Source organism: Peromyscus maniculatus, chromosome X, assembly GCF_049852395.1.
Source record: "Peromyscus maniculatus bairdii isolate BWxNUB_F1_BW_parent chromosome X, HU_Pman_BW_mat_3.1, whole genome shotgun sequence".
NCBI classification, from domain to species: Eukaryota; Metazoa; Chordata; class Mammalia; order Rodentia; family Cricetidae; genus Peromyscus; species Peromyscus maniculatus.
Genome location: NC_134875.1, coordinates 99,343,889 through 99,361,294, shown reverse-complemented (window position 1 = coordinate 99,361,294; position 17,406 = coordinate 99,343,889). Strand labels below are relative to the sequence as shown.

At 36.7% G+C, this 17,406-nt stretch overlaps 1 protein-coding gene across 11 annotated transcripts in view; it reads left to right on the top strand.

The window, feature by feature from the left end:
* The window catches only part of Dmd (dystrophin), a 2,251,111-nt gene that overhangs the window by 1,908,822 nt on the left and 324,883 nt on the right, over positions 1–17,406 (top strand). For all 11 annotated transcript variants that reach the window (XM_076562037.1, XM_076562042.1, XM_076562041.1 and 8 more), the window contains one exon: positions 5,493–5,639. In XM_076562037.1, coding sequence (XP_076418152.1) covers positions 5,493–5,639 — 147 coding nt within the window. The remainder of the gene's footprint in view (positions 1–5,492; positions 5,640–17,406) is intronic.

Here is a 17,406-nt window from a genome sequence, read left to right as displayed (position 1 = left end):
CACACACACACACACACACACACACACACACACACACAAGCACCCTCAACTTACTCTTATCTTCCAAAGTGACCTTCTATATCTTAGAGCAGATAGAGTCTCTTAACTGTCAAGTTGAAATGACTTCCTTACAAATGACATTTCCTTGATAAGAGACAATTCCTTTTTTTTGTCATGAAAGGTTGATGACTATAATTCCAAATATACTTGAAAAAACCTTTAATGACATAAAGATAAACAAATATATGACAGGCAATTTAATTTTATAAAATGAAAAACTTGACATACCAAACATATATTATTCTAAATCAGTAATTTTGGATCTATAATCAGGCATTTAATAAAGTGAAATTTTACCTGCATTAAACTAACCATAATAAAATTATTCTTTTTTTGCTCTTTCATAGAGAGCATATTCCATATATTTAAGTGATTCAAAGAAACCCACAGTCTAATGGCTCCCTTCAACATTTTCTCACTTACTTGTGATGATATTGTGTTCCCCAATATATTGTGCACCCTAATAAACTTATCTGGGGTCAGAGAACAGAACAGCCACTAGATATAGAGGCCAGAAAATGGTGGCGCACACCTTTAATCCTAGCATTTCGAAGACAGAGATCTGCCTCTGTGAGTTCAAAGCCACACTGGAAAGAGCCAGGCATGGTGACACATGCCTTTAATCCCAGGAAGTGATAGCAGAAAGGTATATAAGGCATGAGGACCAGGAGCTAGAGCTGGGTTACGCTTTTAGGCTTTTGGCAGCAGTTCAGCTGAGATCCATTCAAATGAGGACTCAGAGGCTTCCAGTTTGCGGAAACCATTGGCTGAGAAGTTGTCAAGGTGAGGTCAGCTGTGGCTTGTGTCTGTCTCTCTGATCTTCCAGTATTCACCCCAATACCTGGCCCTGGATTTGTTTTAATCAATAAGACCTTTTAAGAATTGTCTTACACTTACTAGTTCCAAACTAGAATAAAACCTAATGGAATTCACATAATACATCATACTGTTCAGAATTAACTGTACTTTTTGACATTTTATGGGCAGTATTTAATAATTTAAACATAAATTTATGTGTATAATATTACAATCCCTAATGGCTAAAGTATATTCAAACTCAATGTAATATCTGTTTAAATGATGTAGTGCCTGCATTCACACTTTACATAGTGAAATTAGTTTCTTTTCCTGTTGCTTTAACAAAATACCCTGAGAAAAGGGAGGAAGGATTTCTTTTTTATTCCAGTTCAAGGGTACATTCCATCATGACAGGGAAGTCAAGGCAGCAGAAGCTGAAGGCAGCTCCTTAACTGCCACCTGACCAATAGACCTCTTCCTGTCAAAATTTTCAGCATTCAAGAGGCTAAGGAGGAGGAATTATGTGTTTCAGGCCAACATGGGCTATGTGACTATTTCTAGGCTAGCCTGAGCTACACAGGAAGATGCTGCCTCGATGAGGATAATGATGATAATTTTGATAATAAATAAATAAAGCAAGCTACATTTTTAAAAACTTCTGTGAGGCTGGGGACATGTTTCAACTGGTAAACAGACTTACTGCCAAGCCAATAATAGTAGCAGTTATAGTTAAAAAAAAAACTGTAATAGGTGTTCCCTCTTCTGATCCAATTAAGAACTATAGTTGAGTAATTAATACAAAATATGATTAAATAAGGATCATAATAAAAATGTTGCTTAAACTTGTTTAAAATTTAAATAGTCACAAATGTTTTCCTTCTGTGTGAAGACTCTTGGAGTCGATGTCCACTTATTGGAGTCCTCCATAAGGAACACTGATAATGCAATCTGTTTTATTTCCACTTCTGGCTTCGTTAGTGTAGAAAGAATGCATCAGAAAACATGGGAAGCATTCTGATCTCAGACTCCTAAATTCTTGGAATTTCTTTCCTAATTTTTGACTAGAGTCTCATCAACACTTACCTATTTGACAATATTTCGTTTTAATTTTTTTTTGTGAAGCAGGTTTGCAGAATGTTTAGCCCAGTTTTCAAGAAATAGCAGCTTTTTCCCCCTTCAAATGAATACTTCTTTGATTCTGAAAATCTCTAATTAAATTGTCATTATAATATTGATGAGGACAGGTTTGTAGACATGCATACAAAAGACAGCTGCAATGTACAAGCAACTAACAGCTGAACTAATGAGAAGAGCAAGGTATGCAAGTGCAAGCACTTTTACATGTAGATCACTCTAGGGATCGTCAGCTATCATTGGTACAAAGGAGGGAGCTAAATGATCCCACAGTATCCTAAGACGCTTCACACTTTAGAGAAGGAGAGAGGTATATTTTCAAAGGAAAATGAAAGGAGAAAGAGGACTGGAGCTTACTTTTTCCTTCTTTTTACCTTCGACTGATTCAGCCTTGTTCCCAGGGTTTGGAGAGAGAAAGTAAGAACTAAAACATTAGAATCAAAGCATTGGAACATGCCTACTACATATCAAAACTGAAATCTAAGTACAACATAACTTAGAAACTGAATGCCTCACTAGTTCACAAGAGTCATCATGCCACCTTGCCATTTTCACAGTGGTTCCTGTTTCCCAGTCAAGCTCAGGTGGTTTTTAGAAATTTTTGTGATAATCTGAAAGGACCTGGTTGCACTGTGTAGCCACCATCATCCTTGTACAGGTTTCCCCATTGATGTTTCAGAAGTCTGTTTTCTAACCTTTATATTGCAGAAAACAAAGTAATCGTTTCCTTTGAGAGACACAAATATCAATATATAGGTGTTAATAGCCTTTCTACCTGAGCATGTAGTGCAGATTCTTTTAAAAGATGTATTTCTTCATAAGGAAATGGAATAATTTTTACTAACAATTGATATCATTTCAGTGTGATTCCAATGTCATTCCACCAATACAATGACATTTTTATGTAATATAATGACCATTTTTAAAAGCTGAAAGGGCTGGGTATGGTGGCATGCACTTTGGTCTTAGTGCTTGGGAGGCAGAAGCAGGTGGGTCACTGTGAGTTTAAAATCAGTCCAATCTGCATATTGAGTTCCAGGCTAGCCAGGTTTATATACTGAGAATCTGTCTGAAAAATATTAAAACTGTTAAGTTCTGCTTTGTAGGGCAAGACAGGAGGATTGCTTTGACTTTGAGGCCAGCTTGGGCTATAGCAAGACCCTGTCTTAAACCTAAAATGCTAAATTCAAATTATTCCTCTATTGGTGGCCCTCTCACTCTTGGAAGTTTTTCTTTCGTTTCTCCTGAATAAATCTATATTTTCTCTGCTAAAAATATTAAACAAAATGATTGTTCTGCTATATTTCATCTGAGAACAATTTAAGAATCTTATACTCTCTGTAATTGCTACATGTTGGTTGTCAGGTATTGAGGTTGATTTAAGAGGATAATGCCATCCTTCCTTTGATTGTATAAACCAGCTTCCTTTTGGAATCAAAAGAAATACAAGGGATATAGATGAGGTTATTACAAACAATAGTTTTATAAAAAACAGAGAACTGTGGAGCCTCCATGGGACTGGACTAGGCCCTCTGCATAAGCAAGACAATTGTGTAGCTTGGTCTACTTAAGGGGCCCCCGGCAATAGGATCAGGATCCATTCCTGGTGAGTGAGCTGGCTTTCTGGAGCCCACTACCTGTGGGGACACACCTTGTAGAGCCTTGATGCAGGGGGTTGGGCTTGGACATGCCTCAGCTGAATGTACCAGGCTCTGCTGACTCCCCATGGGAGGCCTTACCTTGTCTGAGGAGGAAATGGGAGGGGTAGGTTTGGAGATAAATGGTTGAGGGTAGGAGGAAGAAAGAGAAGGAGATCTGTGGTTGGTATGTAAAATGAATAAAAAATTTCTTAATTAAAAAAAGTGAACACCAGACAGGGAAATAATACCTCCCAGATCAAGCAATCCCAATAGAGAGTCAACTTAGTGATGCTGTCCTTGTGCACAGACATTACATTACATAAACTGTTCTCCTAAGTGAGGGAGTTAGTCCTTAGATGTCACTCATTGGAACATTTGGTTGTCATGCATCATGTTAAAGATCCATTAATGCCAACTTGATAGGGTAGCTATGATGCATGATAATATACTCTGCATATCTGCATAGAGTTCTGTTCAACAGATCCTCATGATGCATCACACCAGAGTCTCCTGCTTTCAAACTTCAGAAACAGCCCAAATCCCCATGGGAGCCTTCAGAAGTCTCTGCTGCAAGGACTAAAATACCATGAGAGCAGGAAGTCATCCTAGGCTGACAAAACACCCTCCTCCCTAAATATGTAGTAGGCACAAAGGATGAATGTACTCTTATGATTTAGTTTATCTTTTCATTCTAAAAAAAAAAAGAATCCATCACTGCTTGATATATCGAATTTAGAATCTAGCACCATTTTACTTGTCATTCCAGAACTTTTGTCAAGTTACATAAGTGATAATTAGGAATATGCACTTTGAAGTAAGCAAATCAAAATATGTATCAAAGGTTACAACATTTTTACCCATAGAACTTTGGCACCATTTAACCTCTGCAAGTTTAGTTTCTCAAAGGTAAAATGAGAAAGTACCAGTCTCGTTGGGTTGTTGTGTAGGAAAAAGATCAGTTTGTGTGTGGGTAATGCTAATCACAACATTATGTACCAAGGAGGTGCTCATAAACATGCACCACTGTAATACTAATACAACATGGTGTATTAGTCTATTTGGGTTTCTATTAAAATAGAAAATACCATACACTGAGTGACTTACACACAACAGAAATCTAGTTCTATCGGTTTTGGAGGTGAAGAAGTCCAAGTTTAAGTAACTAGCAAATACAAGGTCTGTTAAGTGTCTACTCCTCATAGCTACTGCTTCTTGCTACTTCCTCACATAACCAATGGGGCTAGCTTCATCTCTGAGGTCTATATTATATGGGCACTGCCTTGGCTACATTTCATTACTGCAACAAAACACCATGATCAAGGCAACTTATAGAAGAAGTAGTTTGTTGGGCACTTACAGTTTCTGAGCGTGAGTCTATAACCATCATAGCTAATACCATGACAACAGGAAGGTGTAGTGCTGGAGCAGTAGCTGATAACTCACTTCCCACCCAAAAGCAAGAGTCAGAGAGAAATATCTGGGAATGGTACGGGCTTTGGAAACCTCAAAACCCAACCCCATTGATACCCTTCCACCAACAAGACCTCACCTACCAGTCCTTCTCAAACTTTTCAACCAACTGAGGGCCAATCATTCAAATATGTGACCCTATGGAGGCCATTCTCATTCAAATCACCACAGGCACTAATCTCAAAACTCAGTTTTCAAGCAGGCCTACCTCGTAATATCATTGCCAGAGAGCTTATAGTTTATATGCATTAATGACATTATTTTTAGTTTTTAACATATGAACACTTTCAGATCACAGAGTGAACATCACTGACATTACATCCCAACCAGAGTAAGATGGCTCGTGTCTATATTTCTTTGCTTTAAAATTTTCTTCTAATTCACTCATAGGTACTTCGGGGAGAAATTGCACCTCTTAAAGAGAATGTTAATCGAGTCAATGACCTTGCTCGACAGCTTACTACATTGGGCATTCAGCTTTCACCTTATAACCTCAGCACACTAGAAGATCTGAATACCAGATGGAAACTTCTGCAGGTAGGCATGCTGTGAATATCATTGCTCCTTGGTATAGTAAAATGACATGTACATAATTTGTTTTTAGGGAGTAACAAAAGTTATTCATTTTCCCAAGCATAATGATGTATGCTTTTAATTTCAGCACTTGCAAGGCAAAGTCAGATGAATATCTTTGAAGTTCTGGCCAGCCTGTTCCAGAGCAAGTTCCAGGCTAGCCACAGCTATATAACAAGAACCTATTTCAAAAGAGTATTCATTTGATATTCATAATAACAAGATGCTTTGTATTGCTTGATAAGTCCCTATGTTACTAAACTCAATTTCAGAAATGTCCAAAAGCTAGAGTTCAGTTTGTCTTGTAATCATGTGAAAGACAGTGGTGAACCGCAATGGAGGAACTGAATTAATAGTAGACTATTCATTTGTGCTGGTGATGCTTGGATTCTGAAAATATCTTTTCCTTTGGAATTCTAATTGAAACAAGAGTCAATAGTATGGTATAAAATTGTCTTAAGAAAAATTATCATATCATAAATCCATGAAGAGAAGTTTTTGGAAGTTTGTATAGTAAATATAGGGGATAGATGTGTGTCCCAGGTGTCATTTACTTGCTGTGGTACCTTGGACAGTTTAGTGACTCTTTCTGTACTTTAGTCTTTCCTCTAAAAGATAAGATAATAGAATTCTCTACATTGTTAGTTTTTTGTTAGGATAAATAAATCACAATAATAAGTGTAACAATAAGTCATTTGAAACAGAACTTACTCTACAGTACCCTATACATTGTAGATCTTGGTGTTATTACAATTATTACTATGATGATACTACATGGACTTGGGAACCTGACTAATTAGCTGTGTGTCCTTTGTGCCATTTAACTTCTATGGCTGTTGCTACCTTCATCTCCAACATAGTTGCAATAATGTTGAATGAGCTGATTCACATAGTTTTTAGAATAGTGTTTGTAGTGGTAGTGTATATTTCCTCTACAAAGGACATTGTGTTATGCCTCCAAACTATAAAACTGGTTTAGCCATAAAATTAGAGACTCATTTTTTTTCTTTTTCAATTTCATAGGATACAGATCATATACTCCTGAGACTAGAAAGAAAACTAGGTTTGAAAGTATTTGGTCTCAAAGTTTTAATAATAAAAAAACAATAAACCAGTACTCTGCCATCAACAGTCTATTTGAGAGTGTGATTGATTGTCCAGTTAAAGAAATGCTATATCTTTAACAAAAAATAAGTTCCAAATTCCAGACCCCTTCAAGTCTTATATAATTTAATTTATATATGATGAATGAGCTTGAAATATCCATATGGTAGATTGTTATCTGTAGAATTGACTAAGGTAAGACAGTATCGGTAAGTGATTCTATGCCTCTATATATCCACTGGCCCCATGGTAGTTTGGTACTATTAAAATCTTATCAGTTTCATCTTTAAAATATATCTTTCGTTTAAAGCATACATAACTAAAGTAATAAGTGACCAAAGAGAGCAAATGGTCACATCTGTTCTATTCAAACACTCTTGGATAGAACTTTCTTATAAAAGGTGGAGTGTTACATTTGTGTTTCAGAATGTACTACAAGATTTGTGACAGATACATGTAAATTTATGACTGAGGTCAAAAAAATATGAATGATAGAAAAAAATCTTGTGAATCAATGCTATGCAGGCTAGACATAGTGCTATACCCTTTAATCCTAGCATTTGAGAGGCAGAGGTAAATAGAATACTGTGAATTCCAGGCCAGTCTGGTATACATAGTGAGTTTCTGGACAGCCAGAGCTACACACAGAGACTCTGTCTAAAACATAAAAAGCAAACAAAGAATCATGGTATGTGAGCTTAAGAATGTAACTCTGGTAGAATGCTTGCTCAGAATGTCCCAGGTCCTGGGTTATAGCCACAGCACCAAGAAAAAAAAAACCCTTTATGACTTTATGATCCATTCTACTTATACTATTTATTTATTCATAAAGCATGGAAAATATTAATGGTTTAATTCTCACACAAGGACTTGATTGCAATTACATGTAAATACATGAAAGAAGATGGTGAGCTGTAGCAAAAAATAGTATAGTCTTTATTGGGTTAATATGTTAACATCTCTAAGCTACAATTCTTATTATTAAAATGAAACAATTCAGTTTGTCTAAGGCTAGATCCAGTTCATTTCTATGATACTATATCTGGATATCAGGAAGAGATACACATGGCAAAATTTAGTTTAGAACCAATGATGATGCTTCTTTTATTCATACCATAATACACATGTGGCTAGTTGCAATTACATCACTTCTTCCATAACTCTCAACCTTTTATCTGGAGGCCATATAGATATAGACTTCTCATATTAAGCAATAATCAAGGTTTGGCTCATGCTTCTCTTGTACGTAGCAAATTAAATGCTTTTATTTTTGAGCAATAACCTTAAAGATATGCTCAGAAATTATTTCTAGCAGAAAGTTGATGAGCCCAAGATTTTTGGTTTACATGTAATTGAATCAAGTATTTTCCATAATTCTAACCACTCTGCTATATAATCATAACTAGTTATAAATGTGTGTCATTATTCAGGAAGGGAACAAGGCAAATAAAGAAAACTATCCATGTTAATGAAAGTTCATGAGTGTAGCTTCTCTGCCATTTTTAGGAAACACATTCTCTGTTGATTATTGCTGCAGCTCATAGGTGCCATAGATGAGTGGGACTGTTGGTTGCTTCCCTTCTCTAGAAGGTTGCATGGCAACTTTTGGTACCATGAAATCTTGTCCTCAGGGAGCTCAGAGTTTCAGGTCAGTTCCAGATCAGGTTCTCAGAGTCTTATGTCCAAAACTCCTTCTGAGAACAGGAGAAATTGTTTTCCCCAGGGAAGAGTCCACAGTTGGCTATCCAATACCAAGTCCTCAGCCCTGAGATCATATACATACAAAGTAATATTAGAGGGAGTGAGAAATTTGTGTTAATGTATTTAGGAATATATCCATGTGTGTGTGTGTGTGTGTGTGTGTGTGTGTGTGTGTGTGTGTGTGTGTGTGTAACAATTTTTTTAAAACATGACATGAATTTTGAAAGCATGATAGGGTTGAATTGGTGAGTTTGAAGGGAGGAAGGGGAAAGGATATAATTATATTAAAATATCAAATTAAAAAATATTAAAAATAAAATAAAACTAGTACATATGGCAAAAATGGACATTGATATCAAAGGATTGCATTTAGTTATGGAAAGAAGAACTCACTTATATTTGGCATATTCTTCATTTAGAATGCATGTAAAAGTAGGGCATTGGCCAGCTTCTGGACTGAAAAGCTTGCATTCACCATCATGCTGGCTGCATAGGTGTACAACATAAAGAATATAGTCACTTATGAGGTCTTATCTGTTGACAAATATCACATTAAAAACTAGGTACAAGTTTACATTTCTGTCTGCCAAGACAAAGAAAAGTTGAAAACACAACTGAAAGAGTAAAAAGGCATATATAGGTGTGAGAAAAGGAAAGCAGTCGTAAATTTGAGAAAAAATGATGCAAGGGAAGGAATGGAATTGCATGCGGTCTGAATTTATCTTTCTTGACATCAGACTATCCTGGGTTTAGTTACCTGACAAATTCATTTTGCTTCAAAAAGAAAGCCATACTTGTATGTTAGCTGTATATAAGATCAGTGAAAATGGTTGAGACATATAAGAAAGATAGGTATGACCATCAAGAGCAGAATAAGATCTCGTCATAATTTACCTGTGCACAGAAATAGTAAATAAAGAGGCTTCCAAATTTATTTTGAAGCCAGAAATAGAAGTATAAGACACTTGTTTACTTGGTTTAGATTTTCTGTTGGAATGAAATCCCGTGTCCTCCCTCTCAGTGTACATTGGATGTTTCTACTTGGGCCATTTACAGGATGCTTAAGGTGTTACTAAGTGTTTTTGGATACTTTCTCACAATCCTTGAAGCATTCTGAATATGTATTACAAGTACATATTATGATTATTCTCTTTCATAAGTAAGGAAATTGAGACCTAGAAACATGACACAATGCAATCACATCTAGTGCCTAGTGTCACAAGATCTGAATCAGATCTTCAGAACTGTCCTGTCAAATTCCCTTTCCTTAAAGTGCCATTAAACTAGAGATTAATCAAGTTGTACTTAAAATCTATTTGGACAAGAAAAGTGTGAAATGCTTGATATTTCTCCAAACATACCCTTTCTTTAAAATAATTCTTGGACACAATAACTTTGAAATCTTCCTTTAACAAACCATTGGATTAATATGCCCAGTTCTGTGTACCTTAAAAAAAATCACACTTCTTTCAAACATAAAATTTTAAAATGCCAGGCAGTGATGGCACATGCCTTTAATCCCAGCACACAGCAGGTAGAGGCAGGCGGATCTCTGTGAGTAAGTTCTAGGAAAGGCACCAAAGCTACGCAAAGAAACCCTGTCTCAAAAAAAATTAAAGCAACTTATTCCTTATTGCCTTTACAACTTAGCAACTACTTTAAAATCCAATGAAAATTATTTTAATAAGTCAACTCTTAAAGTAAAAGCAATCCTAATATTTAGTCAAGTACAAATGAATCTCAAAAATCCTTTCAGTGAATTAGCTCTGAGTAAGCATTTACTGTATACTGAGAAGTCATAGTAATAATCCTATCTGGTCCATGGACAACTGACCAAAAAGCCCTTACATATATATGCTGTTTTAAGAAATCTTATAAATATGTGTTATGTTATTCATGCAGGAGTACTTGTATGCATGGTGATAATTTATCTATGTCGCCCAATAAAATTTATCTGAGGATCAGAGGATAAAGGTCAGCCACTATTAGTAAAAACAGAAGTCATGCAATGTTAGCACAAGCAATGTTAGCCTTCTGGATCTCTGTGTGTTCAAGGCCATACTAGGGAACAGAGCCAAGCGTGGTGACACACAACTATAATCCCATTACCAACCATAGAGACCTGAAGACAGACAGTGATGAGGAAGTGAGGTAGCTGAACTAAGATAGCCAACGAGAGGGCAGAACACCAAGGCAATAAAGGCACGGGTAAGACAGGAAGTACCTCGCCCTTTAAAAGCTGCGGTGTGGTGAGGTAAGGTTAGCCGGTGGCTTTCCAATTCCTCTGATCTCTGTCAGATTTTCACCCCTATTTCTGGCTCCGTGTTTTTTTTTTTTTTTATTTAATAAGACCACTTAGAAATTCATCTACATGTATGGCTTCATTTGTTAAGTAAAACTAAGCAAACAATTGAAAAATGAAAACTAGGCTGGGGAAATCGTTCAGTAGATGTTTTTGCTTTCTGTTTGGATGTGATGACATGAATTCATTTAGCTAGAACCTCTATAAAAGCCAGGCATGATAACAATTATCTGAGATTCCAGCACTTCCAAGACAAGACTAGAGTTGGAAACAAAAGCATCCACAGAAGCTTGCAGGCCAGCTAGCCTGAAATATCCTGTGGCAAAAAATAAGAGAGAGAGACAGGGTGAAGATCATGTCTGCCACCCAAGATTGTCCTCTGATCTCTATGTGTGTGTCATGTCACTCATGCATTCACATGGACACCCAAAAACATGTACATATATGCATATGCACTTGAGTCACACATACACAAATAATAAAAAAGAATAAAACCAACAGAAATGTATGCTTATTTTTGGTGACATAGATTTTCTAAGCACATCTTATATCTCTGTGTGTTCTTCTTTATCATCATTAAATATGTTGGCAGACCTTAACATTTTCCTCACACTTTTCTGTAATGATTCTCTACTAATTCCTTTGCATTGTGGATTCCCTTCTAAGCAGGAAGCCTAGATGAGCTGTGCCATCTGCTCTTGCTAATAACATAGGCCCTATTGCTTTGAAGATAAACAGAGGATACCTAGCCTCCTCGCTTCAGAATTACTAAGGAGTAGTTCTACTGGTATCTGCCTAGCATATCTTCCTTTGATTCATTTATTTAGCAACACCTAAGATGTTTTAGATTAAAGCAGAGAACTCAGTCTGAGGCTATTCTCCATGGAAATATATTTTTGTGTATCCGTGGTTCTCAAAATTTAGTGAGCAACATAATTACTTGGAAGTCTGATTAATATAATTCACTCAGTCTCCTCATCCCAAGTTTTGAATTGACTAGGAGTTTGGTGGAATTTGAGATACTGTATTCTTAACAAATTCCCAAATGAGGTTCATATTGCTGTTCCAAAGGGACCATACTTTGAGAAGTATTGTCCTACATTTAGCATTTATCAGGGAGTCAAATTTAACATGTTAAAAAAATATACGTTTTCAAAATGTTAGACACCTTGAGTGTTTAAAGTCTAACATTGAAATGAAGCATAACATCATGGAGAAAGTTCTGTTCTACAAAAGTTGCAATGCCATGGAACCATGGAAATCAAGCATTTAACTTTCCTTTGGACTTGAGGAGGAAGGTAAAGAGAAACCTGAAGAACCCAGGGAAACTTTTAATAAATGACAAGTACCATTATTTCCTACTGTATGGATTTCTATTTACTCTGTTTCACATTGTACTGTCTATGTTGTCCAGTGTGGTAGCATATTAAGCTTTTGGGACATTGAATTTATCCAATCTACATAGACACATGTTACAATGTAACATGTTTTAAGTTTTCAAGGACTTTGTATAGAAACTGAAATTTCTAAATTGTATTTTGTACTGATTATATGTTGAACTGAGAATATTTTACCGATTTAGTTATTAAATTATGTCACCATAAAGAATTTCCCTCATTTATTCTTAATGATTATTCAAATTTGGTTATTTCTCTTAAAGATGAATGGAGTCTGCCTGCCATGTCAAACAGAACAACCGGCAATGTTGTTTCTTTTGACCTTTTAATTGTGGTTGTTAGAACATTTAATATTATTTATGTAGCATTCACTTTCTTTGCATTGGACAACACTGGTTTACAAAATACTTTTCACAACCTGTGTAAATAGAAGTTTTAAAGTACAAGTTTACACTCCAGCAGTCTCAATAAGCCAGGCTTAATCACCAGACCCATACCAATCAAAGAGCTAAGCAATGGTGATTTTTTTTTCAGTATGACTATATTTGGAAGAGGAATAAATATAGTAATACAGTGACCTTCAGTCCATCTTCTCGGTACTGACAGGAGTTTTAAGTTTCAATTGAGAACAAGAAGTATACACAATTAAGCCAGTCTGGTTAAGGTGTGGTCCCATCCATCATTATCTCTTCTTTGTTCCTAGAAGATGATCTGAACAAGTCCTTATTGAAAAGTTATTCGAAAAAGTTCTTGAGGTAATAGGTGACTTGCAAGAAGAGATAATTACATCTGTTTCATAAGCAGCCTCAAACTCATAGGGAAGAAATTCTGCCCTGTGAGGCTCTAGAGTTCAGGGAATCTGAGGTGACTCAATTGGAAAGGTTAGTAATAATAGCCTATGTGGTGGTTTGAATGAGGAATGTCCCCCATAGGCTCAGGCATTTGAACACTTGGTCCCCAGTTGGTAGTTCTGTTTAGAGAGGTTATGGAGAGGTTCACCCTTGCTAGAGGAAGTATGCCCCTGGATTTAAGAGTTCAGAGCCTCAGCCCACTTCCAGTTCACTGACTGTTTTGTGTTAGTAGTTGAAGATGTAAATCTTCTTGCTCCAGATACCTGCTGCCATGCCCTACCCCCATTATAAGCTCTTCCCCTGGTATCATAAACACAAATAAACCCTTCCTTCTGTAAGTTACCTAGATCATGGTCTTTTATCACAGCAACAGAAAAGTAGTTAATAAAACCTACCTTTGTGCTTTGATCCAAAGGAGACAAAAAGACACAAAATGAATTTTCCGATGCCAGTGTTTCATTCCTGATTGTAGTTACTCGGTAGTCCCAAGTGAGGAGTCAATGCTTTCCTGTAAAAGTAGCATCCAATTGCCTGTTTCACTATCAGGACTCAAAATCACCTAGCAAAATGATCAGAATACCCCCAGAGATTCATTTGATCTTCCAAGAACCCTGTGATTCTGTATTTCTCTGAGGCTTTCTAGAGATAGTGTTACGCTGTGACTACAGATAGAAATATCTCTCATACTATGGATCATAGAATTTTACAGAGAAGCGTAAAAAGTATTTTGACATCAAGTGGTGCCTGTATCTTGAGTATAAAATTGTCTTACTCATATACCACTCTTTTTATAAAGAAATCACTTGTGTTACTAACACAACTTTTAAGCAGCTAGTCACTTTTTCTCAATTTAAAGATGCTAAATAATATTTCTGTCATGTGATGAATCTGCTGTCTTGAGAATGTTAGTGTAAGATTTACATGGTTAAAAGAAATTGAAAACTATTTTTCCACCCCAATACATTCTAAATGATGGTTTGCTCTTCTAAAAGATTTCAATTGCAGAGGCAAGCCTGGTGTGCCCTACTGGCACTTTTAAAAATGCTGACAGTAAAGGAAACGTGACGAACAAAGAAGAAGGAAGAACTTGTTTGTTTTTGAAAAGGTTAGGTCAGGAAGGATTTGTTGATATTAGGAGCAGAATGACCCATGAAAAAAGACAATTAAGTTCTAGGAAAACATCCTTTCAGTAAAGAAAGAACAATCCTTTATGCTTGACCTCAACTTTGTTAAAGAAAAAAAGAACAGGAGGAACTGAACATGGCCCTTTTAAAGAACTAAAGAAGGGTGGAAATCTGAATGTTTGGGAGAGTGAGACATGCCAAGGTCAAGGCACATACATGGTCAAGCTTCAGAACATTTGCTTTCTAATGATTTTAAGTTTTCTAATGATTTTATTCAAGAGGAATTGCTGTTGAAATTGGTCAAGTAACCTTGAAAGTAACATGGCACATAGGTTCCAAAATCTACCCTACACGTGGTAAAAGAGGACTTAATTTTCGACATCATTCTCAGTATTTTTTAAGGCCTTGGGATGTGTAAGACTTTAGGGCCAAAAATTAATGATATAGTAGGGAATGTGACAAAAAAAATTAATTATATGAAATACAAATGAGAAAAAGTCATCTGCAATTGCAGGAATCTTTATGGGGCTGAAGAGAATGAAAGGCATATTATCTTTTTCAGAAATTTTATGATGTGAACCTGAATCATTATGAAGTGTTAGAATACTTGATGACTTAGATCTTTATGCATACTATTTAATGTCTAATTTATTTTAATCAAGAATTAATTTTGCTAGTACTGAAACTAGTGATTACAGCAATAAGTATTCTGTTATTATTTTAAGTGAAATATGTCCCTATTAAATGTGTTTACACAGCAAATTTATTTCCTCATACATTCATGTTTTACTTTCCTGTCTTAAATTCCTTCTTAAAGTATATATATACTATATGGGGGGGGGTGCTTCTGAGTATATAAATTTTCCATTGTGTTCTTAGCTGTCTCTTGTTCCCTAGCTGATGTTTGCCCTTGACTTCAATTTCTCAGCGCTTTATTCTTTGTGTCCTTCTCTCTGCAGTCTGACCTTTTCTGCCCTGCAGTTTGACCCCAGCTGCCCTTTCTTCTGCGTTTGTTTGCCCTGGTTGTTTTCCTCATTGCTTTTCCCATTCCCACTGCCCTGCTGTGTGTGAAACACTCCACCAGCAGCTGCTCCCAGTTCCCATGCTACGTCATGCCCAACATTCAAAGAGCTGCTGTTCTCACATTTCCACTAGCAAGACGCCCCCGCCTCCGCCTCCACTGCACATTCCTGGTGAGAGGAAAAAGGAGCCTTTTTCAGGCCAAATGAATAGCTGCATGTTAAAGGCAACTCTGTTGGGAGGATAGAGAGAAGCTTACAAAATTCAGAAGTGCTATTTTAGAAGATAAATGCCACAAAGTGGATTTCTAATTATTGTAGTTTATACTACTACTTCTTTATTTTTATAGATTCTACAATGACCTTAAAATAATGATTTTTATGGCATAAATCATCCTATTGCTTAATGTATCAATTTAATAAGGTACTAATAATACACTACGAAATAACAATAAAATGAATTAGAAAATGGTTATTATCTTACAAATAGAGCCTTTACAAAGAGTCATAATTATTTGGCCAATAAATTATCACATTATAAGTTAGAAAAAGGTTGTTGCTATATTATGCATTATTGAAATTAGTAAGGAACAAATATCAAGCGCTTACTACATGCCACTTTCTCTTCTGAGCATCTTTACTTATGCTAGTGTCTCTATATCTCACAATAAGTCTATGATGTGGATACTGTTCTGATCCTGATTTTATAGTTTAGAAACATAAGGCAACTTGTCTAACTTGGTAAGTGAAAGGGTCAGAACTTGAATCTGGGGAATCTGGCTGGCAAACCTGTCAAAACTAGCAACAGTACTGCATGGATGATATAGTTATTGAATGAAAAAAAAGAAAGAGAGAGAGAGAGAGAGAGAGAGAGAGAGAGAGAGAGAGAGAGAGAGAGAGAGAGAAAGAGGAAAGGAAAGGAAAGGAAAGGAAAGGAAAGGAAAGGAAAGGAAAGGAAAGGAAAGGAAAGGAAAGGAAAGGAAAGGAAAGGAAAGGAAAGGAAAGGAAAGGAAAGGAAAGGAAAGGAAAAAGGACTTTGCCTACGTATGGTGGAGATGAAAGTTTATTATAGATAAAATGGAGAGTGTAGGTAGATGCTGGGACATTTGGTAGAGTCCAGACTGAGCTGGGCCATATGGGGAGAGGAGAAGGGATAGGGAAGAAAAGGGGACCAGATGCAGCAGCCAGGAGGCCAAAGATACAAAAAGGGCAGGTAACCAAAATGTCTCGATTATATAGGGCAGAGTCTCTGAGGCAAGGGCAGCCAGCCCCTGGGTTGGAAAGTTCAGGGTAAAGGTCTGAGTATGCTAGCCTAGCCATACCCTGTAACAGGTAGGGACTGAGGGATGCTGGGAGAAAGGTGGCCAGGTCCACTTTGATATGTTAAATAGGCACATCAGCCATTTGTGCTGGGGTTGAAACTTAACAATTATGGGTTGACAAGTTCCTCTTAATTGATAACATAAGCTTATATTTTTACCTTGTGAAGAATCTGCTCTATCACAAGTCAAGGAGCTGCAGAGGTGACACAGTGATAGAGGGTTTGCCTAGCTCATCCAACATTCTGCGTTCCCGTTTAGGAACTGCAGTGGAAAGGAAGTGTAAAAGCGATAGGACTACCTTATGAATCTCAGTCCACAATCTTGAAATAGTCTGCATAACCCAGAGCCTCAATCAGTCACAGATCGAAAAGCACAGCGCTGTCTGTAGGTCCAGCTGAGCTAAATGATCCTGTTCTTCCTTAAATGAGTAGTCCTTCATTCTGTGATCGAGTCAATACATTTTATCTGCTATTTACTCTTGGCCAAAGTGTATATAGGGATAGTGACAGAAAAACCTTCATAGAGGTTAAACTTTGGTGGAAAAGCAGACATTGATTCTTTTCATCCCTCCTATAATCATTAAAATTTTAATAAGTGTATTGAAAGAAAAAGGACGTCAGTACTGGAACAACAGTGAAGATGAGAGCAAGAGAACAAAAGAGTGAGACCGAGAGAAAGAGAGAGAGAGAGAGAGAGAGAGAGAGAGAGAGAGAGAGAGAGAGAGAGAGAGAGAGAGAGAGATGGTGGGATGAGAGGGGAAGGCAAGAACAGGTGATCATAAGCCTTCCCAGAAAGCAGCCATCACACCAGAGTCTAAAGAATGAAGATAAGCTACCTGTGAATCTTGTATATTCACCGGCAACTTCTATTTTACATAGCCCGAAGCATAGGGCTAACAAAATAAATAGAGT